Source organism: Oryx dammah, unplaced genomic scaffold, assembly GCF_014754425.2.
Source record: "Oryx dammah isolate SB20612 unplaced genomic scaffold, SCBI_Odam_1.1 HiC_scaffold_21, whole genome shotgun sequence".
Lineage (NCBI taxonomy): Eukaryota > Metazoa > Chordata > Mammalia > Artiodactyla > Bovidae > Oryx > Oryx dammah.
Genome location: NW_024070205.1, coordinates 74,289,241 through 74,314,172, shown reverse-complemented (window position 1 = coordinate 74,314,172; position 24,932 = coordinate 74,289,241). Strand labels below are relative to the sequence as shown.

The following is a 24,932-nucleotide window of genomic DNA, read 5'->3' as shown; positions in this document are numbered from 1 at the left end:
ATAAGGAGGCTCGAGGCAGCAGGGAGCGTGGGCATCCATCTCCCAGGCCCCCCTTCCTGCCTTGGCTGTGCTCCTGCTCCCAGAGACGCCCTTCGCTAGCTTGAGCCAAAGGCAATAGAGCTGTTTATCTTGGTTCCTTCTTTTCTGTGAGGGAATTTCCCAGCAAAGCACCTCTTTATTTCCTCGTGGAGATAAAGGTATTCTGTTTATCCAGTTCTCTGGAAGAGTTGGGGGAGCGGGTTTGGGGAGGTAGGGACAAATATGGGTGTCGGGTGGCAGCTTGAGCCTCTCTTGATTCCGGTTAATTGCCCTGGACTTTTCATAGCAGGCCAATGATTAACCTCTGGAGTGCGGCCTTAGCCAAATGCCAGCGTCAGCTCCAGCTCGGATGAGCTCAGGACGAAGCTGGCTGCAGGACCACCCGGGTGGACGTGGGACTGACTCCCAGGTGGGAGCAGGGGTCAGAGGGCTAGGAAGTCTCTCTCCTCTCCTTGGGATGGGCTCACTGCAGAGTCCCACCACCTGCCATTTGCACCGGGCTTGGGCGCAGTGGCTGGTGGGAGGACAGCCCCAACTAATGCGGGATCTCTGGTTCTCACCTCTGTTCTCCCCTGACATCAGCAAACTTCTTGATATTTCTCTGGACTGCAGTGGGTCTCCCCATAGGCTGAGTTGGAGGAGACAGTTCCTAGTCTGGACAGGTAACAGCCACTTGCCCTGGCTTGCTGCAGGCAGGGGCCACATTTTCCAAAGCAGTGGTCCTGACTTCCTCCCCAGGTGCCTCTCATCTGTGACATGCTTGGTTAGCAGTGAAGGTCCATGTAGGGGAGGATGCTCACATGTGCCCAATTACCCTTTGCATAACCTCCCACCAGGGATGAGATCACCAGGCATGCAGAGCTAGAGGGCAAGTTTTGTGGAAGCTGACCTTGGTAGGAAGCGCACAGTCCAGTCCCCGCTTAGACTGGACTCTCCCCACACCCCCACGTTCTCAGGAGCAGGAAGTCTCTGCTCAAAACTTCACTTAAAGCGCAGTTTCTCTGCTCTCAGCTGAAAGACCCTGGGCTTTGCAAATCATTAGAAATCCCTTCCTCTCAAAGTCTTAAAACCATATTTGTTCCCAAACCTGGGAGATTTGGGTGTCAGGGAGGGCCCAGTTCCATGGAGCTGGAGCTGGATTCCAAGGATTTGCTTTAGGAAGGAAAGAGAGAGCATATTATTTACTGGGCACAGAATGCTCGGCTACCTTCTTTGCTTTGTGACTTTATCCACCATCACAGCAACCCAAGGGATAGAGAATATCTTCCTGGGCAGATAGGAAATCTAAGGGTTGGAGAGATTCTGGCCCCAAGACTTACAACAGAATGGGATCAAATTGGTACCCTATTATCACTCCTTGGATGCTCAGAGGGACCTAGCCTCCCAGATATACATAGGCTAGTATAGCATGCATGAAGGCACCTTTCCTGGCTCTTAAAATAGGAGTTGTATTTTCAGTAGTCAGGCTGGGATATTCTAGATCATTCTCACTTTACCAAGGTACTGTCCCTCATATATTCACAATATATGTCTGCACAATTGCAGGTTGGGGCTAGGTATAGGCCCTGCTGAAGAATAGAGTCTACCGTCTTATAAAATTACTCTAGCTAGCTTGCCTTCAGTCAGAGTGACTGATCTTTGGCTCTCGTGGTTGAGACTCACATGTTTGTTCATCTCAGTTCAGGCTTTCTTCTCTATCAGAGGGAGAGGGTCTTCTGGACCAGGGCCTGGCTTGGCTGCTGGTGAGCATATGGCCTTAATAGCTCTGGGCTGTCACTGGCTTGGCTCACAGCAGAGGGACGGTTAAGGCTCTCACGGTCCTTGGGGCTTTGGAGGGAAGAGAGAGCAGGCACCATGGGGGGCTTGAAGCCATGTTGGCAGTTTCTGACTTCCTGTGAGTGTGAATTTGGGGCAGCAGGGAGCTTGGGGTTCAGAGAAGCAGGGAGCAGCTGGCCTGGCGGGGGCAGGGGCTTTCCTTGGCCTGGACTGATGGCTAGGAGAGGCGCTGCTCAAGTCCGTGTGGACCTATCACTCTCTTCTCCTGTGGATGCAGAGGTCGAGCACACACGAGGGTGAGCCTGGAAACCACGGCACCGCTAGGGGAGGGAGCGCAGTCCATGCAGTTTGGAGGGCCTCAGGCTTGTAATGACAGGCAGGGTTGTAAGAGAGTTTATATAGTTTACGTAAGCCCTGGAATATGTGAGGATCTTCAAGCACAGGCAATGTTGGAGAAAAGGCACTGAAGCTCCAGAGAGCAGGGAGATGGAGAGAGAAGCCACAGGTTCCAAAGAAGGTATGAGCTAGGAAGATTCAGGACTTTCTGGCCCCATCCCTGTCAAAAGTAGGCATGTAAAACTTCAGCAGAAATTCAACGCATGGAATCCAGGCTTCACGAAGCTCTGGGAATAAGGCTTGTAGGTTTTCAGATGGCCTTTCCACAGAGACTGGGAAGCCCTGTTGCTGACCCTGTCCCCTCCTAGCTTGGTCTGTGGGTGTTTATCTCACCCACTCTACCAGATGGCAAGCTCCTGGAAGGCAGGGCCAACTGAGATCCATCTCCCCATCTCCAGGAGGCCTTGCTCTCCGGGGAGTGCCTGGCTGTTCTGAACCGGACCGGCTGTTCAGAAAAGACCGATCAGATTGGGAATGGTTATGGCCTCATTCCCTCTCTGAGAAGGACAAAGTCAGGGCTGATTTCTCCCACTTTGCCCAATGCCTTCTTTGTTCTGAGTGCTCACGGGACAGTAGCTCGAGGGAGGGTGGAAGAGACTCAGAGGTCCTGAGTTCTGCTCTGTCACAGGCTACCAGAAGAGCTCTCCCACTTGGGCAAAATGTGCTGGCTCAACTCTCCCATCTCTAAAATGGGTATTGTCGTCCCTGACTCATCTAGTTGAGGGGCTACCCTGGGATGGGGGACGATGGTTAATACATATAGAGGCACTCCCAATAGTGTAAAGTGCTCTTCCACTGTACGAGGCTGCAATTACTTGTTAGCACAGGAGGCTGAGGGGCTTATGCACTTGACTTTCACGAGTGCTGTGCGCTTCGAGAGTAGCACAGCGTATGGACTCCTCAGGTTGGCTGTTGGCTCTCTCACTTGAGGATCGTGTGATTTGGGGCAGACTATTTAAATCCATTGAGCCCCACTGTTCATCTGTAAACTGGAGATAATTGCATCTAGTCTAGTGAGTCACTATAAGGATTAAATGAGGCAACATATGTAAAATCTTAAGTAGGGTATCTGGCTTAAAAATAACAGTTCTTTCCCCACATCCTCTTTAAAATCAACACAGTCTTCTCTTTTTCCTGTCTCAGAGTGAGAGAACAGACATCTGTTTGCTGAGCATCCTTCGAAGACTGGGGATGAGCTGTTCAGATTGGACTGTGACGGCCGGAAAGAGCAGATGTGTGCCAGGGACTAGGTTACAAGTGAGGGATCCTGATTTTAGCTGGCACGATGGAGTCACTTTCAGGCACTTTACATGTGTTAACTCATTTAGTCCTCACAGTTACCCTGGGAGGTAGGGTACAATGGGTAAACTCATTTCACAAATGAGACAGTGGAGGTCCAGAGAAGTAAGACACTTGCCCAAGGTTACACAGCAGGTAAGTGACTGGGATGGGGTTCCGATTCAGGCACTCTGGATCAAGCATACAAGGTTTTAGTTACTGTGCTGTCCAGCAGAGGGTCTTAAAGTTGAGAGGAAGCAATCAGAAGGGGCAGGAGCAGGAAATCCAGTCTTAGAGGAGAACTTAGTCCAATTCTCTCCTCTCTGCTTTTCACAGGAAAGGTGGTTCCTGTGAAAAGACTGTGTTTGAACTCAGAGATAGGTGCCAACAGAAGAATTTCTTCCTGAAAATTAATAATGGCTGCTATTTATTCAGCACTTACCATATGTACGGCAGGTTACATTTGTTTCCTGTAACCAGACACATGGCCTCCAAAACTTCTTTCCAGTCCATCACACTGTGTCAACGCCAGGGTCTTTGTGATCCCAGCCCCCGCCCACCCAGAGAGGGGGCAAGACGTAGGTGCGGGGGTATCTGCTGAGCACATGCGTGTGCTACTTTTTAAAAAGTTGTGTATCGTGTTTTTTTCGGTGATGTCAAAATATCCTCATGACCATACCAAAATGACTGTATCCAAATGTTGTCATTTATACCTGCCGGGGGACCTTACACCACTCACATTAATTCACAGCCTCAGTTTCCTCAACTGTAACTACCCTGCCTCCCACTGGGTTTGTTTCAGGTAGGAAGAAGATGAAGCTGTGAAAGCCAAGGACAAGTGTGTTTTCTACCTGGAAGCTGCCGCTATTACACTGTTTGTAAAATAAAGCCACAGAGTCCAGAGGTTCTAAGAGACAGGCAGAGACAACAGAGTCAGCTGTTCTCCTGGCTCCTGGTTCGTTGCTCTGTCTGCCGCATCACCACACCCAAGGGCAGGGCGAGGGATGATGGATGGAGAGTTTCAAAACCGGCTCTGAGCATAGACAGCCACCTTCTACACTAACCCATGAATTGACACATCCCAACTCCAGATGTGCAGGGACTTGTAATTCCCCTAGTGAAGGGGGAGAGTGACAGCGAAGGCTGTGCTGCAAAACAGCGCCGGCCACGTAGGTGACCTGGGGCAGTGGCACGCAGTGAGGCTGGTGAGGGATGCAGCTTGCAGAGCAGCTGTGCTTGTGCTGAGGGTCCCCTGGCTGGCCTGGGACACTGTCAGGATAAGAGAGCTGGTGTCTGAGGTCTCCTGGCTGCAGAGGCAACAGGAGCCTGAGAAGTGAAGAATGCTGCCTGCGCCTGGCAGGGGGCTCTGCCCGCCTAACTCACTTTCCTGGGAAGGACTTCATTTTTCCCAGCTTAGCAGGTACAGGATGAAACGGTGATGCACATTATACCTTGGGGTGGCAGGGATCTATGAGAGCAAAGTGGGGTTGAATTTGGAAAGGATCTCAGGGTGTCTTCGAAACCCAGAAAAATGGACTGCGTGTGCCTCCACCAGAAAGCTGAAAGGAGAAATTTTCAAGGACTAGAAGGGTACCCGCCTTGTACCAGGACCGGCATAGGCATTATCCTACCCGGGTCGGTCTGGTGCTCAATAGTCGTGGAATAACTGAACTGAATTGGAAAACACCAAAACAACTGTTATTTTGCTCTAGAGTTTTCAAAGCAATTTCACACATCTTTTTTCATTTGAATCTCACATCAACCATTAATGATCGGCCTTATTTTTATGACCATTTTGCACATTAGAAAACAGAGGCTGAGAGAGCAATTAGGTGACTTGCCTAAGGTCACAGTTAAATTATGGAGGAATTAGGAGGGAACTCAGAGACCAAATTTTGAGCAGAATGCCATGTGCCAAGCCCAGACATCCCTTCTTCCCACCTGCTGAGCATTCACCCCTGGACCTTGCTTTGTCTCTCTGGGATGCACCCAGGCTTGTGCCCATCAGCTCCCCCACGACACGCTTGGGCATGCGGGCGGTGGCCACATTCCTCTCATCCCCTTCTTTGGGGACTGGGGTTGTGCGTGCAGAGGGCCCTTCCCAGATGGCATCCTTTCGGGGACCCCAGAGCAGCCCCACTTACTTTGAGCTCCTTCCTCCTATCCCGTCAGCTTCGGGAGCACCGCTTGCTGACCAGTCCGCAGCCCTGGCTTTTCTAGAAGCCTCCGACGGGACACTGGATGCTGCTGCCAAAACTGAAACTGTGTGGTGCTTGACCCACACCTGGGCTCTTAAAGGGACACTCTCCCATGGGCATGGCGGCTGGCCAGCGGCACGTGACTCCCACAGAACCCTTGCTTTCCTTTCCTTTCCGCCTTCCTGCCTGGCTCCACTTGCTTCCCCTTGACCTTGGGGAGACTCTGTTACTTGGGAGTCCCCCATCATTGCACCGGCAGGATGGGAGGCAGGGTATCAAGCATGGAGAGCCTGTTCTGTTTGCTTTCCAGCTGCAAGATCTTAGGCAAGTCCCCTTCATTATTTCTTTTTTAGCTGGAAAATAGACAGAGTGATACCAAACCTACAGGCTGAGGCTAGCACCAGATATTAGCGCAGAGCTGACATGCATTTGAAGGGGTACAGGTGGCAGGAATAGCCTCACATCTCCACGCACCTGGGGACCCATCCCCCAATCCCTGGATTAAGTCCACTCTTTCTGCATCTCCTGCAGAGCCCCTTTCATCAGTCCCAGAGCCCCCAGGACCCAGGGGACCATGTTTTTCCCCTCTCACATGCTAGAGGAGCTGGAGGCTCCGGCTGCCCCAGGGTTCTGGGAATGACAGAGCTCAGGGTCTTGTTGGGACCCGGGCTTGGCGCCTCACTCGGCAAAGTGAGCGCTGACCGTCTGAGCGGCGGTAGAAGCCTCCCTCCCTGACTCGGTTAGTCCTTGGTGGTTTCCCTGACCTGACCTGGTTAGGACTCCCAGGAGTTCCCCAAACGATCTTCGTCCGAGTCATACAAGTGGAGCCCCTCCCCAACACCCGTGTGCTCCCCCCACCCCTCACACACTCACCCCATGCAAGAATCCCACCCAGTCCTACCTGTGCAGGGCCGGCCCAGGCTCTGTCTACAGCGTCCTGCAGGCCAGACCCCAGAAGGGGAAGAAGGAAAGGGGAAATAGAGTCCCGGAAAAAACACAAGGCAGGCAGAACCCGGGTCTTATTTTAGCTACCCACTCAGTCACAGTGGGCTATCAGCCTGAGGTCATGGGTTTGGATGGTGGGAAAATAAACCTTGTTTTCTATTATGCAGCTTTTTTTTTCAGACCTTAAAGCCATTATCTGACTGATGTTGGAAAAAAGTTACCTAGTCACTTATAGGTAAAGTCGGTCCGATTCAGTGATATCTCATTCACTTTCCTCCTGATTTAAAACTCAGTCTCATTCTGGGTTGGCTTTCGTTTCTGTCCCCCTGTCTCTGCTCTGGTGTTTCTGTGAACCCTGGGGGAGCCGGTCTGGGTGAAGGGGCAGCTTGCACCGGTGTGACTGTCAAGACGGAGGGAGAGAGCCCCCCACGTTGGCTCTGAGTGGGCCTCACGCCCTAGAAGGGAATAGCCCCGTCCGCTGCGGCGTGACCCCTCCTGCTGGCTGGTGGCCTTTACGCCGGCCCATCTTGAAAGGTCTGTTGCCAACCCTGGGTCTCCTTGTCTCTGCGTCTGGGCTCCTGCAGGTAGGACTTCCAGTGTGTGCAGGGCAAGTGTGGCTCACTCACATTTTTCTGGTACTTTCAGATCCCGTGCTGCAGAGCCTCATTTTCCCCAACACCCCTGTAGCTTTCTGCGCTCACCTGCCCCACGTAACTGGGGCTTCAGTGGACATTGGTAAGATGCCGACCCCAGGGCTCCATACAGGACAAGCAAGGCGCAGGCACCCTTGTCTGGCATCCCCAAACCCTTGGGGGTCTCTCCATCAATGTCAGTCTCCTCTCCAGCGGCAGCCCTGGACTAAGCCCCAAGGTGATGGGGGGCACAGAGACGCATGGGTAGCTGAGCCATCTTTCTTCCCCGCTCAGCCGTCCCCTTCCCTAGCCCCAGGGTCAATATAAAGTGGGAGAGTGTGAGGGGAGGTGGAGAAGGTTTGGGGACAGTGAGGGAAAAATTCTAGTTCTGCCAGGTTATACGGCTCCTTTCAAAGGTTTTTCCTTCTTATTTCTCTCTTTTTTGGAATTCGATCGTCAAGCTATTTGTAGGTTTTGCTCTCTTATTCTCATTTACCCACTTTCCCCAAAGCAGGGCTACCTTGTGTCTAGTTGTCTGGAGTCTGGCTTAAGGGGGACCCACTGAGCCCTAGGGCACAGCCTTGATGAGTTACGGGCCTGTGGGGAGGGAGGGAAGTGCGTCCAGGAAACAGCTGCTTCTCAGGCTCCTGGGGGGCCCAGGGCTCCTCTCCCAGCCCTACAGTCTGTGATGATGGGACATTTCCTGGAGCATGTATTGGTGTGTTCCCAGGAGCCCCCCAGACCATCTTAGCTGACAGTGCCCATGCCCCCACACGTACCCCAAGTCCACATTGCCTACTGACCCAGCTTAGGGAAAGAAGCAAATGAGAAGCAGAACCAGGGAAGAGTTATGAAGTCACAACCCTGCGTCCTATTTTGGGCTCAGCCACGTGCTAGCGGTGTGACTGGAGTCCCCCAGCTTCCCGTCTTTCGCTGCGGTTTCCCCACCGGGAACCCACTGGCCCCAAGACATAGGCCGTGCCTCCCAGTCCTGGGGGAGGAGAGTGGCCGCCCGACTCAAGAGTGATGACGGTAAAAGCAGGAGTTACACCTCCAAGATGGACAGCGCCTCATCTGTTTAAGAGCTCCCCCTCCCTCTTAAAATAATAATCAGAGAGGAAAATAATAATGAGAAAGTCTCGTTTGCCTTTCACGACTCTGGGACTCGGCAAGAATCAGTTGGGGAGCCCTGGCCTGGGGTCAGCGAGCCCGTACCCGGCTCTAACTTACTGAGCCCTTCAGGGCTGCAGGTGTTTCATCTGTTAAACCGGGGCACTGGACCAACTGACCTCCAAGGCTTTCCCGGTTCTAGGACTCTGTGTTTTGACTGAGCATTGCATTAGTTTCAATGCGATGCAACAAATGACCACAACCAGGGTGTCCTAAAACAGCTGAAAAGTGTTCTTTCTTGAAAGGCAAACGTCGGAGATCAGGGTGTGGGCTCAGGGCTCCCTCGGAGGCTCAGGGGAAGAACCAGACCCTTCTTTCTTCCAGCTCCTGGTGGCTGCTGGCATTCCTTGGCCCTCTTTGCCTTGCAGCCATGCCACTCGGATCTGTGTCCTTGGTTCACATTGTCTTCTGTGTGTCCCAAATGTTTCTCTGCCTCTCTCATAAGGACACTTGTGATAGGCTTTGGGGTCTGTCCAGATAATCCAGGATGATCTCATCTCAAGATCCTGATCTGAATTACATCTGCAAAGACCCTTTTCTCAAATAAGGTAACACTTATAGATTCTAGAGATCAGAGGTGGACCTGTCTTTGGAAGGCCATTTTTCAGCCTACCACAAACTTCTGCTGTGTCCGTGACCAGCTGTTCAATCAGTCTACCACAAAACTATGCCCCACAGCAAGTTCGAGGTCCAGGGAAATTTAAGACATGCAGGGGTGTGCATCCCTATTCCCCAAGGGCTTCTTGTCTAACTGAAGAGTCACCAGCCCCACACAGCAACCAGGCAGCCTTGGGAAAGCTCCCACACTCCAGACCTGGAACTCCCTGGGTTCACATCCAAGTCCTGCCACCTCCTAGCAGGGGGCCCCTTGACAAGTTATTTAGTGTCTCTGGGCCTTGGTTTTCTCATTTATAAAATGGGGCTAATTATCCTTACCCCATCACTATGGTGTGGAGATTAAGTATAATATGGACAGTGGCTGGCATCTAGAAGGTGCTGATGGTTCAGCACGGGGACAGCATAGGCTGTTGGAATGGACTGATTTCCTCGCTGACCCGTGAGGAACCAAGGGCAGGGAAGTGGGCGGACTTGGCCAGGTTTGCACAATGAGCTGATGGCATGGATGGGTCGAGAACCGAGCTCTCCTAACATTGAGCACTTTCCTCCACTTCCCAAAGCCTTTACTCCCCCGGATGAATCTTTTGAAGTCTGTTTTCCCAGGCAGCCAAGGGCTCCCATTTGCACTGAATTGATCCCGCCAAGACTGGAGAAGGCCAGGTCCACAGGCCCCCAGGCACTACCAGTGTGAAGCTCCCGGACCCTGGGCTGACCCAGCCACCAACAGAGAAGGCGAGGCCTACGCTATCTGGTCCTTCCCCAGATCTCCATTGCCCTTTCAGCATCGCTCACTGGGGACAGTCCTCACGAATGTGGCTTTGCGGGACAAGTGGGATAAGAGTGGAGAGAGGAAATGCCTACCCCTGCAGTTTGCTGCCAGCTCTCTGCTCCCCTGTGCAGGTCTTTAGCTGAGTCAATGTTTAACTCTTGTCTGCAGTCAATGTTTAATCCCAGGCCAGCCAGCCCTGAAATCGAGCATTTCTTGGTAAGCATTTATAGAGCATTTTAGTAACAATCGCCAGAAAAGAGAATTGTGACAGTGACCCTGCAAAAGCTAAATACCAAGCCCCTCTCCCCCAAACCCTGGTTTTAAAGGAAGTGGACCATTTGGGATTATTTATGCCCAGGTTGCCTGCCCTTGCCATCAGCAAATAATGATCTAGTATTTCCTGGCCCAGCTGTCATCCACTGGCAGGAGCACAGCGTTGGCTCTTGCTGTTTTAATTTCACCTTTGGGGCTTGAGAGAGGGCCTGGGACGTGGATGACTGCACTTTCGCTCGGCTTGGCAGTGTGGTCCCTAGTGTGGTCTTGGCAGTGTGGTCACTGTGTGGTCACTGCGGGGAGCCCCAGACTGGAACAGTCCAGTTGGCCTGGCTTAGCTCGGGTCAGATTCTGGAGGAGTCTCTGAGCCCAGACTTATGTTCAGAGGTTTTCTGGTGAACCGCCTCGTCAGGAAGTAAGTAGGAGGAAGCTTCCTTATAAATGTTTGCCTGGCTGGTGGGTGATTTCATAGAGGCTCCACAGGGCCCTTCTTAGGGGGCTCGGAGCAGAGTGTCTATGACCTGGCAGCTTCGTGTCCATGCCAAGAACAACCACAATGAGGGAAAAGTCACAGTGCCATGCCGGGTGGCAGGCGTGTGGGGAGTGTGAGGGGAGGAGGGGTGCTACCAAATTAAAGGTTCAGGTCACTGGATGTGTCGCAGAGAGCCACTGGCTGGCCACGTGTGTGCACCGGGGCCTCAGATCTTTTCTTCCATCTCCATGAACTCACTGAGTCACCTCCTTCTCCCTGACAACCTGCCTCCCCGTGTCACTGCCCAGATGTCCAGCCCCTCACTGTTTTCCTAGCTCCATTGATTTCTAATTAGAAAGTGAAAATGACATTTCTTCTAGGCCTTCTGGAGTGGGGCGGGAGCAGGGGTTGTCTATACTCGATCGTTGTGACTGGTGGGGGTGTGATGGCAGAGACGGCGGTGGGCACGCCTGAGCCCGAGGAGGCTAGGAGTGTCGAACCTGAACGTGAAAGATCCTGGAAGTGGAAAGTCGGCTTGGGTCACCAGGCTCCCTCAGTTTCCCCTAGGCCAGTTCCGGGACCCCAGAGAGCTTTTATTCTCTGATTCTGTGAGGCAGGAACAAATCAGCAAATCTTTTCTGAAGTTACCAAACCACTCTCTTGCCCTCTATTGCCTCCCTCCCCTGGCCAGGGAGGGGCGGAAGAAGGAAGATTTCCAGAGCAGACATCCAAAGTCAACAGGTAGAGTGTCAGGTAGCAGGGCCCAGCCCCTCTCATAAGCCACCGGGGTCCTCCTGAAAACTTGCTGTTTCCTTGTTCCTGGTCTGAGCTTGGCCTTTAGCCCAAGCTTTGCCTGGTGGCAGCCATTAAAAACACATCCTCTGAGATCCCCTGCCGCCCGTGCCCATCCGAGCCTCAACATTCCCATCTGTACAATGGTATTCAATCTGCTTCTTTCCAGTGACGTATACTGTAGTTGGTTTTCAGCTGTCTGTGCTACACGGGTCGGGGAGAGTTGTATTTCCTAACCCAGTCTGTCCTTCCCATGCCAGGATTTAAAGAAGCAAACTCCCCAGTGCCCTCTTCCTGAACTCTTGTCTGAAGTACAACATCGTCAAATTATGGGACAACTTGGAAAATGCTTTCGGTCACGTCATCGTGGCTCTCTTCCTTCTAAGATACTCAGGGTTGGGGAACCAGGAATCTGTAACGTTAGGAAAAGAAGTGGCCCTTGTTAACTGAACGTCTATGCTCAGAGCAAAACTGGTAGGTCTACATCAAGGCAACAAACAGGCAAAGGATGGGAACTTGGTCAGAGACTGGAAGAGGCAGAACAAAAAACCCGCGATGCTAATCAGGGAATGTTTCAGCCAAACAGGACCAGGAGGCAAACAGCGGCCCCCTGACTTAGCGTTTCAGTGCTCGTGATGTCTACGGGCCTCTAGGAGTGCGGCAGCAGGTCCGTTGCGGCAGCTGGCACCTCTCTGCTGCCCATCTGGGTTTCAGCTGCCCCCTTGGACGGTGGGCCGTGGGGTGACGGCTCAGCCCCTAGTTGACAGTGAGGGGAGCAGTTTGGTCTGGGAGGCCCAGTGCCTGTAAGTCATGCTGTGTCACTTCAAGAAAAATGGAGGGCTTGGTGGCCCTGGACTTGGCAAGCAGCGCCACCCACAGAGAGTACTTCCTTTAGTACGGGCTCGCCATTCTCCATTCGACCTTTGTCAAGCTCTTAGCCCTGGATTATCCGCACCATTGGAAAATAATCACATAATACATGTCTACTTGACTGAAGTGAGGTGTAAGTCCTTTCGTGGAAATACCTCCCTCTCTGTATCTATGGGAGCTGATTCTGTACTTCCCAGACCCCACTGGCTCCTGGAGGAGAGGAAGAAACCCCCCAAACCCTTGTGGAGAGTATCAGAAGTCGGCTGCCAAGTCAAGCGCTTGTCCTGAGTTGCCTGTGACAGATGGACACCCCTGCAAGTGGTTAGGATCTGAGCTCGATGTTTGCAAATGCCAGTAAGGACCTCAGGACTGGTCAGTGAAGTTTTCGCTCTTAGTTCCAGCTCTCTGAACTTTTCCACTTCACTTAGCCAGGACAGGAATAGGTCAGCTCAGTGACTGAAGAGAACAAATTGCTGGAAATGATTATGAGACTTTTTACACACAGGCCTAAAAGAGGAAAACAAGGACTTCTCTAGAATCTTAAACAGGGAGGCGTGTGACCAAAATAAGCAGGCTGTAAGTCCAGGCATGGCGGTGCAGTGCCATGATCAAGGATTTCGTTTGTGGCTGCCTTGTGTTCAGTGGCTCCCGGCCTCTTTCTGTCTCCTCAGTCTTCTCATCTGTAAAATGGGGATTATCTTGCCTATTTATAGAAATGTTGCATCAAGTGAATGTAGAATGTGAAAACACCCAGGAGTGTGCCTGCTTGGTAGAGATACTCAATGAACAGCAGCAGCATTGTTATGTAGCAAGGTGAGACTGGGAGGGTTGCTCCCTAATCCAGAGAACATGCTTGATTTTAGGAAAGGGAGTGCTTCCCTGTATCTTGGACACTTCCCATGAACACTTGGCTGATTCCAGCTTCAGAGACGGAAGTCCCCCTGCTCCTCGTCCCAGAGATGTGGGTATCAAGCTAGCTGGGGATAAGAGATTAAAACCGGAGTGTTGATAGTTCCCAGCAGTGGCCACGGACTTCTTAGCCTCCTTTGACTCTGACCCTTTAAATCCAGGCCCCCGCCCCTCTCCAGTATCCGTTAGCCCATAAAGGAGTGGGTTAAGCCTTAGGGGTTCCCCCACTTCCTTCCTGGCCAAGATTTCACTCAGATCTTATCTCTGTTCAGCTCCAAAGACTTTGGTCTTGGCTCTGCTCCATCCCTTTGAGCTTGTACTGGCTCTCCCCACGGGTGGACCGCAGCTTTCCCTGGAACACTCTGGTTTGGCAGCCTCTCCTACTTCTGGAAGCTGCCCCTGACCCCAACCCCTTGGACAACACCCTGGCAGGCAGGTGCCCTCCCTCCCCCAGGCAGGTGGTCAGGCAGAATGCCCAACTACTGCATCCCGGACAGAGGCTTACAAGGGCTCAGAAGGAGGAAGGTGCCAGCCAAGGGTGGTCAAGGGAAGCTGTTGAGGAGGTTGGAGTCAGATCCTTCATATCAGAGTGGGAAGTGGAGAGCCTCAGTTGGTTTTACGGTTTAATGCAGGGATTGGCATTAAGGCTGTAAATTAATTACCGCTCTTGAGCCAGATCCAGCCTGTGGCCTGCTTCTGTAAATAGATTTGTTGGAACACAGCCCAAAATTATTCACTTCAGGATGGTTTTTGGCCACTTCTGGGCGCCAGGGCAGAGTGGAACAGTTGCAACAGAGGCTTTACAGCCTGCAAAGTCTGAAGTATTTGTTCTCTGGCCCTTTATAGAAAAGGTTTGTGACCCCTGACTCAGTGCATCAGGCTTCCCCAAACAAGGAGTGATTTGAGGAGCCCAGTCCTGTGAGGTTGCTTCAAGCTAAATACGATAGTCCAAAACCTGGGGAAACACGTACAATGTCCCCTGACCCTCCCACCAGGGCTATTCACAATGCACCTTGGTGTATTAAAGTCTTCCAAAACTCCTGCACAAAACCTGCTTTTGGTTTAAGCCATGTTTCCCAAATTTCTTTGATCTACCAGACCTTTTCCTGAGAATAGCTTGTAACAGTCCTCAGAAGCTAGCGTTTTGTGGATGCCTCTGGAAAACACTGCGGAGTGGTCCTATACAGTCTAGACTTGCTCCCATTCCTGCATGCAGTGAGCTGAGGGACTGTGGTTGAACTCTAAACCCCTGAGGGCCTGTTTCCACATCGGCTGGATGGGATGATGGTGGCTCTTCTGTCTCTCTTGCAGGTGTTTGAGGCAGGCCCCTGCAATCATGTGCATGAAAATGGTCTAGAGCCAGGGGTGTGGTGTCTTTGATTCTCGAGTTTTGCTCTGATATGGTGTTTAGCAAAGGTGAAGTGAGGAAAGCACTAGGTCAAGGTCACGAGTTCCCTTTTCTAGTCCTCATCCTGCTATTCCTAACTGGGTTAACCGAGAGCCTTTCAGCAAGCTGTTTTGCTGCCACAGGGTCTCAGTTATCTCACTGGGCAGTGGGTTTTAGACTGGTTGATCTCTGAGGATCTATTAGTGTTGAAGTTCTGTAATCCATTTGGTTAGGTGCAGGCAACTTCACTGCTTATCCAAAACAGTGAGCCTTTCTCTCCCAAACCATGAAGAGCGTATCATATTTACGCTCTTTGGACAGCGTCTAGGTTTAGCCCCAGCTTTGCAGAGGCAGCAAGGTAGGATTTGTGGTGCTGCTGGCCGCTTAGGAGGCAGGGCTGAGCCTTCTGGGAATATCTACCTGACAATTCCTGACTTGATGCTGGAGCCTTTCTTTCCCTTCTCTTCCATGGCTGGAGGGCTGCTCTGTCCAAATGTGAAGCTCAGACGGCTTGTTGACAGATCTGGCAAAGTGACAGAGCAGAGGTAACACTTGATGAGACGTGACACCTGGGACTAGAGCAAACCCCCAACAAGCATGTGATGAAGTGGTCACAAAGCAGAATCCACATAAAATTCCTCTTGGCCATCTCCTTTCTTATCCACCCCTCTTAGCATAACCGCTTTCCAGCTTTATCAACAGTCCTTGGCATCAGGGAATTATAAGCAGTTGAATAAGAGGAGCTTTATGAAGAAGATGAGAATGTACTGAAAAATACCCTTCTCCTTCATGAACTTAGGAAAATCCCGGAAAATCTTGACTGGGTCAAAAGGTCTACAGCATAGTGAGTACGGGGCCAAATGGGGAGGGATGAATGGGGAACAAGCGTTCTTCCTCTTGGCCCCCATGTAGGGACCTGTGGGATCATCTATGGGCCGCCCCCCCCCCCACATTGAAAGCACTTCAGAGGACCTTCATGGGCAGGGTCACCAGAGGCCACAGAGACCACGCCCCTCCAGTCAGCCATTCAGTACAGTTATTTATTGGGGGCTCTACTGAGCTGAAGTTCTTCAAGGCTGTAGTGAGAAGGACAACACGCAATTACTGCCCCTAGAGCTTAGAATCTACTGGGAATGAATCAAATGTGTGCAGTAGGCTGGGTGCTAACAGACATCAGAAAAGGGGGCACTTATGAAGGCTAGGAGTGATGGCTGAAATTTTGTTAACATTGCACTCTGATTGGAAGCCTCTCATATTTTCAAACCTCCAGGAACGGAAATTTCACGCCTTATCCGGGTCCGCTGACCTCCACCAGTAGTGAACTGATTCTGTCTTGCAGCCTTCTTTGAGTCACAGTGTCACTTATGGCCGTGGAAAATGCTCGACCATCCTTGGCCCAGCCTTTGTCTCCCTAGATGGAGTCCCATTTCCCCAGCTCCCTCTGCCCCAGGTCGTTCACGTGGAGGAAGGAAGAGAAGAAGCTGGGCTATGGTATTCAGTCCTGGTTGCGCTTCCACAGTGACCGAGTGGTTTATCCTTCCATTCCTTAGGGTCCCGGGTCTCTTGCTGGGAGACTCAGGCTGGTGTGGAGAGGAGGAGGGTCAACCTGGAGCCTCTTCCTTCCCACCTGGGGTGGCTGGCCTGGCTGGAGGCCCAGCTCCGGGAACTGTGTCATCTGAATCAAGGTGACCCCTGATGACCTTCCTGTCTTCTGAGCTGCACAGACACAGAGCACACTGTGAGGGTCCTGGGCGCTGAGCCTGATTCCCCAAGAACCACCCTCACCCGCTGCAAGCGTCAAGGACTTCCTGACACAGACGGTTTCTAATCAGACCCTTAGATCTGCAGAGACTGGGCCAGGTCTTCAGGGCCCTGGGTCTGGGAAGCTTAGCCCCTTTTGCTTGCTCCCAGAGTATCTCACCCTTTCTTTGCCACATCTAACCACCGTGTAGCAGTTGCTTTAGATGTGTTTAAACCTGGGCCTGGTGCTGTAAGAGGTCTGCAGAGGGTGCAGGTATAGTTTGGCTGCCCCTCTGGGCCCTGCACTCCTGCCTGCTGCCAGCATTGTTCACGTGGTTCCTAGGTCTACACTGAGCAACAGTCTCACCATTCTCTGAAGAACGTCTCCCTAGGCTCTCGGACATCACCAGGACATAAATAAACAGATGACTTTCCCATTTGACAGATAAAGGAACCAAGGCCAAGCTTGGCTAGCATGGCCCAGACTAGCATTTAGCATTTCTGCATCCAGCAGTCCTGGCCCCGGCCTTGACCCGCCCCAGCCCTGAGGGTGTCAGAGGGGAACGAGCCCTCCCCTCTGCGGGCCTGGGGCGAATTAGACCCCACTCACAGCTCTCTTTCCTCTGGAGCTTCCTTTTCCACAGAACGAGGGTCACCAGCATAAGCGGGCACAGCACCGACGAGACTGGAGTCAGGATCCCGCAGAAGTTCTTCTCTTCCAGAGAAGCGCTGCAGAGTAAGCAGCAGGAATGGGTGTCAGAAAAGCACAAGAAAGGGGGCCCTGGAGAGCCCTGCACCCCTCATCTTAGAGGCGACCTGGAGGCCGGCTGCCCTCGTTCCATGGCTGGCCGGTTAGCTGCTGGCCTGGGCCGTGGTCCCCTGCCTCCCGGTTTCCAAGTCCTGAGTCCTGGCCCTCCCCGACCACCTGTGTGGGATCCCTGCCAATGGGCTGCAGGGGCCAAGAGAACTGAGTCAGTGTCAGGGAATCCACACTAGGCATTTGGCTCTGCCGCAAAGTCTCTCTTTGTGGCTTCAGTGGGTCACCCCGCCACCCCACCTTGCCACCCGCTGGAGCTTTGTTTCCTCATCTTTAAGAAACCAAAAGTCCCAACAGTCCCACCTAAATATTCTGAATATTCCGTTGCTTAGATGTTTGCTCAGTCACGTGAGAATACTCAGATGGTGTTCTCCCAGTGAGGACCTTGGAAGGAGGGAGCATTCTGATCCCCCTTGACCTTTGCCCTTAACTGTCCTGAGGCTACCGAGGGGGAGGAGAGGCATGAGCAGACCCAAGGGCGCGTGAAGCTGAGCTCACTGAGGGAGCAGGCAGAGGTGCAGCCCCAGGGGAGGGGGCCTGGGGATTACCTCTTTATGGAAGACTCCCTGGCCGGGGGCCCAAGGGGCTCCGCTGCCAGGGCCTGGCTCGGCATCACGTGCGGACCACCGTCTCTGGCAGGGGTGCTCAGGTCGCTATCACCGCTTCCCTCCGCAGATGCCATCTCTATGCGGGTTGGCTCTGAGGTCCACACAGCTGCAGCCGGGATGGTCCCTTCAATGGAGCCCAGGCTCTGTGGCTCAGAAGCCGATGTCTCCTCTTGGAGGGGATCCCACATCCATCTTCCTGAGGTCAGGGTCGGAGGCCTAATGCTCCCTGCGGCTGTCTCAGCGGTGCCCGGGGTTGCGCTGATGCTCTCTGTCTCCTCGCTTGGCCTGTCAGCCCCAGGAGTAGTTTCCTTCTCTCTTTTGCTGGCCCTGGCCCTGGTTGCTTCTGAATTGCTGGTGCTCCACACCAGACCCCGTTCTGTTGTACCGGTCATGCCTCTGACTGTTGAAGCCAGGCTCTGCACAGTGGGCACAGTTGCCCAGACGGAGCCCTCTACCTGGCTGCCTGTCCCTGGAGCCACTACCGCAGTTGCTCCTGGGGTTCTCCCTCTCGTGGCTGAAGCCATGGTTTTCCTGGCTCCTGGAGTCAGGGCAACTGTATCCCATCCTGTCCTCTGTCTTCCTGTCGTCTGGGTGTTTCCTCGTGTGCATCTTTTGGCTGCTGGGGATGATGCTATTTCAAAGGATCCTGTGATGAGCTCACCATAGGCCAGAGTGGCTGAGGGGATGGTTCTGGAAAGACCTGTGTGAACAGCAGAAGGAGGCCTAATGAGAGGGCTGTCCGGGCTGCCTACAGGCTTTAGCAAAGGACATCAGGCTTGAGGTATTTGCTGCTAGAATGTACCCTCACTAAGCAGTGCAGTCTTTGGCCAGTATATTGGATAAAACAGAGAAAGCCAGATGTATTCTCCAGTCTGTTGCAAATATTGACACTTTATGTTCCTGTCTCCTTTTATGCCCACATGTTCTCTATCCAACTGCCCCAGGACCCCATTCTGTCCTTCACGTACTGCTCTGCAAATGAGAAAAAAAGAAAAACTCCAGTCGCAGCAGAGTGGCCAGTGTCCGCAGATGGTCAGAGAGCAGCCTCTAATCGAACAGTCTTCTCTCTGGACTCCTGCCTGCCTGCACCTCCTCTCACAGCCTGGACACCCTTCCCTGGACTCCGGGTACCTGACTCCAGACAGCTCTCCGGAACTGGCTACACAGGACCCCGGCCTGGCCGCTGCCAGACGCCTGCTGAGAGGCTCCGTCCTAGGAAGGGCTCCGTCCTGCCCATCTCACCTGCTCCGCACGTCTGAACAAAGAGACAAGACCCTAAGAAGCCACATTATCTAACCCACTGGCTTCACGGAACCCTCTTCAAATACACATGCCACAACGTTCAGGGGGAATAGGGTGGGATCGCTTACGGGGAGACCCTAGTATTGGGCCATTGGCACAACTGGGCCATTTTCCCTGGTATCTACCTTCCCTCCATCTGAAATGCAAGCCCACACCTTTGGTCCTTGCATGACCCCAGCTTTCATCATCACTGTCCTCGTGTTTAACGCCCTCCTGGGCCTCTGGGCTTCCTGTGGTCTCTGCCCCTTCCTAGAATTCACCACACCTGACCCGCCAGCCGCCGGCCCTGACCTGGAGAGATCGTCAGGTTCATGCTGAAGAACAGCGCGTTGTTTGAGCTCCCGAGGCCACAGCGGTAGCGCCCCTCGTCCTCCGGGGTCAGCTGGGACAGCCTCACCACGAACAAGCCTCTTTTCGGGAAGTCTGCGAGGGCCACACGGCCGCGGTAGCGCAGGTGCGTGTAGTGGTTGGTGGACACGATGGTGCGGCAGACCCCCGTTGGGGGCCTGAGGCGGCACCAGTACTTCCTCTGGTGGCTGTTGATGGCCAAGCGGGGGTAGCGGCACCGGATGGTCACAGCTCCCCCAGGCTCCCCGGACACCAGCCGTGGGCCCGTCAGTGCACTGGCGGCTGCAGGCAGAGGGAGAAAAAAGTCCATGCAGAAAAGAGTGCTGGGTGTGTCGCCGTTTGAGGAGCTCTGAGCTCCAGACTCTGCTAGAATTAGGGAACAGGTCAGAAAGTGCCCCCGTGAAAGTAGAGCTTTCGTTGTTGTAGTTGTTTAGTTGCTAAAGTCATGTCTGCCTCTTCTGTGATCCCCCATGGACTGTGGCCCTGCCAGGCTCCACTGTCCATGGGGTTTCCCAAGCAAGAATACTGGAGTGGGTTGCCATTTCTTCTTCCGGGGGATCTTCCTGACCCAGGGATCGAACCTGTGCCTACTGTATTAACAGGAGGATTCTTCACCGCTGAGCCACCGGGGAAGCTGAGAAGAATCAACATGGAAATGTCAGTGCTTAGCACCAGATCAGGACTGGCCCCAAGGGGTGGAATGGAGCTGTGTGAAAGGCCCCATCTGAGAGATGAAAGTGCAAGAATGATCTTACCACTGTTCAGCTGACCACCATAGAATTTACCATGTGCCAGCTGATCTTCTGAGAGGCTGCCCAGAGCCTGGCTTCTAGCCACTGGGTTCCAGTGCTGATGTTTTTCAAAAATGCAGATGTTTAAAAAGCTGCTCCCTAAGCACCTATAAGGGGGTTAAGGCAACACCTGACAAAAGGCCCTGATTTGTTTGCACGGAATGTAAAAAAGAGATTCTAGAACAACGAGGTCCCACTGTATAGCAGAGGGAACTATATTCAGTATTCTTTGATAAACCACAATGGAAAAGGAGACGAAAAAGAATATACATATATGTATAACTGAATCACTTTGCGGTACAGCAGAAATTAATACAACATTGTGAAGGTATACTTCAATACATTTTTTAAAAAAAGAGAGACGTTAAATAGTAAAAATAGAAGCGTTTGCTTGCTGCTGAAAGGAGAGGGTGCTGGAACCACAGGAATCCTGCCCTGCTTGGCGGTACCTCCTCAGACCAGCGCTTGCAACACTGCTCACTTTTCTCTAGAAGTGGAAACCACCAAGGGCTGCCATCAAAGCCGAGCAGAACTGTGACTACGTCTGCTTTGGCACTGGCTGTGATCATAGCTGAAGCTCAGGCTACGGCCCTTTCACTGACCGCCTCTTCACACTGGCTCTGGGATGTCTCTGCCCCTTGACAAAATCTCAGACATAATTTCAAGTACAGTAGATTCTGTAGTCTCATTTGTATAAGAAAACACACAGTCCAGTGCTTGTTGCAATTCCAATCTCTTATCCAGTTGAAGCCTTTTTCCTTTCTTCCAGCTATGCTTGGAGGCCTGATGTTTGGGAGGGGGACAGCTCAGGGTCTTGTGCTTTGCTGGACCCCTTTCTCTACTCAGAACTGCTGTTGGGGCCCCTCTGGGGCTGGGCGTGGAGGGAAGAGGGGAGGGGAGGGGAGGAGGAGTCCTGGCCTGCGGGTGGCATCCTCCGGGCAAGGCAGCATCCAGCGTCACATCCTTCCCTGTTGCCTCCCAGATTCCCTGTCGGGGCCTCTCAGCAATTAGTTCCCTCCTGGCAGGAACTGCCTCTGCTTCTGCTGGCCTTTTAACGGCCCCTTGACATCAAGCCTGTGACCTGGGGCCGCGCACCCCTCCGGTTGAAGTCAGAGTCCCCTGTGGGTGGCCCTCTTGCTGGAGGCCCTGGGGCAGCTCCTTTTCTGGGATCCACATTTGGTCCCTGCTGGAACCGAGCTGTGGGGAGACTGCTGGGACTACAGCAAGCTTGTTGAGTGGCTTCCTAGAAGTTCCTTCTCTTACTCCTCTACAAGTGGGGAAGAGGTGAGCCCCCTGTCCCTCACAGACAGGTGGTGCAGGGCACATCACACTGCCTCTTTCCAGAAAGCTCTTACTGTGAGCTCTTCTTTTTGACCCCTGATGATTCTGCGGGGGACGACATGTTGGGCTATTTCTGGAACGACCAGCTTTGCCATCTCTCTCCACAGTCCTGTCCAGGTGCTTCAACGTCTTGCTTTAGGATACGGGTGCCTGGCATCTACAATTTGTTCTATGTCTTTGAAAGTGAAAGTGAAAGTCGCTCAGTCGTGTCTGACTCTTTGCGACCCCATAGTCTATGCAGTCCATGGAATTCTCCAGCCCAGAATACTGGAGTGGGTAGCCTTTCCCTTCTCCAGAGGATCTTCCCAACCCAGGGATCAAACCCACGTCTCCCACACTGTGGGCAGATTCTTTACCAGCTGAGCCACAAGGAAGCCAAGAATATTGGAGTGGGTAGTCTATCCCCTCTCCAGTGGATCTTCCTGACCCAGGAATTGAACCAGGGTCTCCCGCACTGCAGGGGGATTCTTTACCAACTGAGCTATCAGGGAAGCTCCATGTGTGTTTAACACCTCTGAACCCAAGAAAGTTTAATCCTGTTGCCAGGATTGGCTACATAATTTGCAAGGTCCAGTGCGAAATAAAAATGGAGGACCTCTCGTTCCAAAGTTACTAAGAGTTCGCTAAGGCAATAGTAGAGCATTAAACCAGGCACCTTATAAATGGGGGCCTGTGACTGCAGAAGGCACATACCCATAAAGCTGGCCTGCCTCTTGCATATGCCTTAAGGTCTCATCATAGGAAGAGTCAAGACCATTAATGTTAGAGATAGATCAATACTCACACTGGGTTTAATTAAATGACACACTGCAACTATAGCACTGTTGATAAACTTATATAGCAACTTATCATAAAAAGCAAGAATCTTTGTAATTACAAACAAGGACTATCTCAGGACAACAATGATGACGCTCTGATTTCTGCAATCTGTGTGTGATCTACATGTGTGTGGGGGGGGAGGGGGCGGAGCAAGAGGATTCATGAGCCCCATTGATCAGCAGGATGGGGTGTTCTGACTTTGCAGTTGAGAGCTGATTAGGAATCCTTAATCAACTTTCGCAAGGCACATTTGTTTCTCTTATCAATATCAAATTTCATGCATCCTTAAGAACTTATTCAGTGGATAACTGGTAGCTCTTGCGTGTGTGCGTGCCAAGTTGCTTCAGCCGTGTCTGACTCTTTGCAACCCCGTGGACTGTAGCCCGCGAGGTTCCTCTGTTCATGGGATTCTCCAGGCAAGAATAGTGAAGTGGGTTGCCGTGCCCTCCTCCAGGAGATCTTCCCGACCCAGGGGTCGAGCCTGCGTCTCTTATGTCTCCTGCATTGGCAGGCGGGTTCGTTACCACTGGAGCCACTCAGGAAGCCTGACTCTTATGTAAGTGCTTAGTTATGTATGATAAAGGCTTTGGGAATTTTGTACTGGTTGACTGTAAGAATTAAAGGAAGGGCTGGCGTTGTAGGGTCAGTGTGATGGCTCCCAGGGGCCCCTTTGGTGGAGGTGGTGCCTCTGCCGTCATTCACCCATCATCTCCCAGCAGTGTCCGCTGTGTGGCTTCAGGCAGCGATGGGCACGTGAGGCCTGCAGTTGGAGACCACAGACTGGAGCCTGACTTGGTGTGAGGAGGTGCAAGGGGCATGTGGCAGGAGCAGGGAGAGCCGGCTTGGGCCTGGGGTGGATCACTTCTGCCCCAGCAACAGGATGAGAAAGGCCCCACCTTTGCCCAGTGGTGGGGCCCAGCAGGGAGAGAAGCAGCCTGCAGCCATCTGAGAGGGGGTCAGATGGCCCCTGGAGGGGTCCGCAAAGACATCCACAAGAGGAAGCGCCAGCTCTGAAGCCTGCCAGGCCAGAGAGCTCCAGGCCACTCCATCAGGTATGAGCAGCCTGCCTCCTGCTTCCCCTCCCACTCGCCACTGTGACCCTGCTGGGGTCCCAGGTGCCAGCTGCCTCCGAGGCAGGGAGAAGGACCAGGGGAGAGGGGAAGGCAGCCTCACCCCCCTCCCTGCCTTTCTGACTGCAGGCTTGGGGTGGCCAGGGTGGGGGGAATATCTCTGAATGAAGATGAAATGGTTGACCAAAATATTTAACTGGTTACTTAAAATGATCCAATTAGAACTTTCGAGACTTGAAAAATCATGGGCCTGCCTGAGTTTTCATCTGGGGGCCAGGAAGCTTGCTCCTACTGAAAAATTTTAAAGTGGGCAGTGAGAGATGAAAATAAAGAGGTGGTGTGATTATATCACAGAGGTTTCTTGCTCCAACATTAGCTACCTTTGATTCATTAAAATCTGATTTGTTTATAAGCCAAACAAAATTGTTTTTGGTGTTATTATTTGTTGTTCAGTCAATAGATCATGTCTGACTCTTTGTGACCCCGTGGACACCAGACTTCCCTGTCCATCACCATCTCCTGGAGCTTTCTCAAACTCATGTCCATTAAGTTGGTGATGCCATCCAACCATTTCATCCTCTGTCATCCCCTTCTCCTCCTGCCTTCAATCTTTCCTAGCATCAGGGTGTTATCATAGCATTTATTTGTTAATTTACTATTTCAATATTTTTTATTAAGCAGCTACTTGGATACTCTGGGCACAGACTTACTGCCTTCCTCAGTGGCTCCCCATTACCATCAGAATAAAACCAGACACCACAGCATGGAGACAGGACTGTGCTGCCCTGTCTGAGCCTGATCACCACACCAGTCTGCAACTTGACTTTCATCCATCTGTCCCTAGTGCCTGACACAGGGTAGGCCCTCCATAAGTGTGCATTGACTAAAGAACAAAATGCATCCATGTGGTTTTCATTTACCCATCTGGTTTCTTTGTAGACTCTGCACTCTCTAAGGCAAGGTCTTCATCTTTACCTGACTGGTACTGTGGCCCGGCACTTGAGTTATTTTAGAATGAGTGCTAATAGAGCAGTGGTATCCTGGAACCCATATCTCGGAAATGCAGCTGACTTTCAGTCTTCAACTTGAATTGAAGAGGGCAGAGACAGATCAAAACACTGAATATCCCAGAGATCATCAGGTCAGACATACATGTTTTCATGTGAGCTCTTGCCTCCCACACTCTCCCTGGGCCCAGATCCAATCACTCCCTCGTTCCAAAGCCATGGAGAATGCCTGTACTTTGGAGGGGTTGCTGAAGGCCACTGAGGTGCCCACCAGGCTGAAGCCCGGAAAGCTCAGGTGTGGGTGTGCAAGCTCTGAATCTGGCTGTTTGGGACTCACCCTGCAGCAGGCACATCAGGAGGAAGATGAGCATTCTCCATCCTGCCCTCTGGCTGGTGACCTGCAAGAAAAACCACTGTCGATGAGGAGGCCTGAGAGCAGGTGAGTGAGACACCAGTCCAGGAGCCCTGGGACCTGGTTGGTCACCTTCTCACTCTGGGATCGGGGTGAGCTCAGCGCTGGGGCCAGATCAGCTCCATTTTGAGAGAAGCCTGGCTCCATCCTCAT

At 52.4% G+C, this 24,932-nt stretch overlaps 2 protein-coding genes across 2 annotated transcripts in view; both read right to left on the bottom strand.

Annotated features, from left to right (window-relative positions):
• Positions 1-5,755, bottom strand: part of PIGR (polymeric immunoglobulin receptor) — a 17,762-nt gene extending 12,007 nt beyond the window's left edge. The window contains exon 1 of the mRNA XM_040262936.1: positions 5,634-5,755. The gene's annotated coding sequence lies outside the window, so the exon portion shown is untranslated. The remainder of the gene's footprint in view (positions 1-5,633) is intronic.
• Positions 1-24,932, bottom strand: part of FCAMR (Fc fragment of IgA and IgM receptor) — a 25,271-nt gene extending 339 nt beyond the window's left edge. Inside the window, exons 1-5 of the mRNA XM_040262855.1 lie at positions 24,852-24,932; positions 24,705-24,765; positions 19,283-19,621; positions 17,630-18,389; positions 16,875-16,993 (exon numbers count right to left, since the gene is read on the bottom strand). Coding sequence (XP_040118789.1) covers positions 16,875-16,993; positions 17,630-18,389; positions 19,283-19,621; positions 24,705-24,765; positions 24,852-24,932 — 1,360 coding nt within the window. The remainder of the gene's footprint in view (positions 1-16,874; positions 16,994-17,629; positions 18,390-19,282; positions 19,622-24,704; positions 24,766-24,851) is intronic.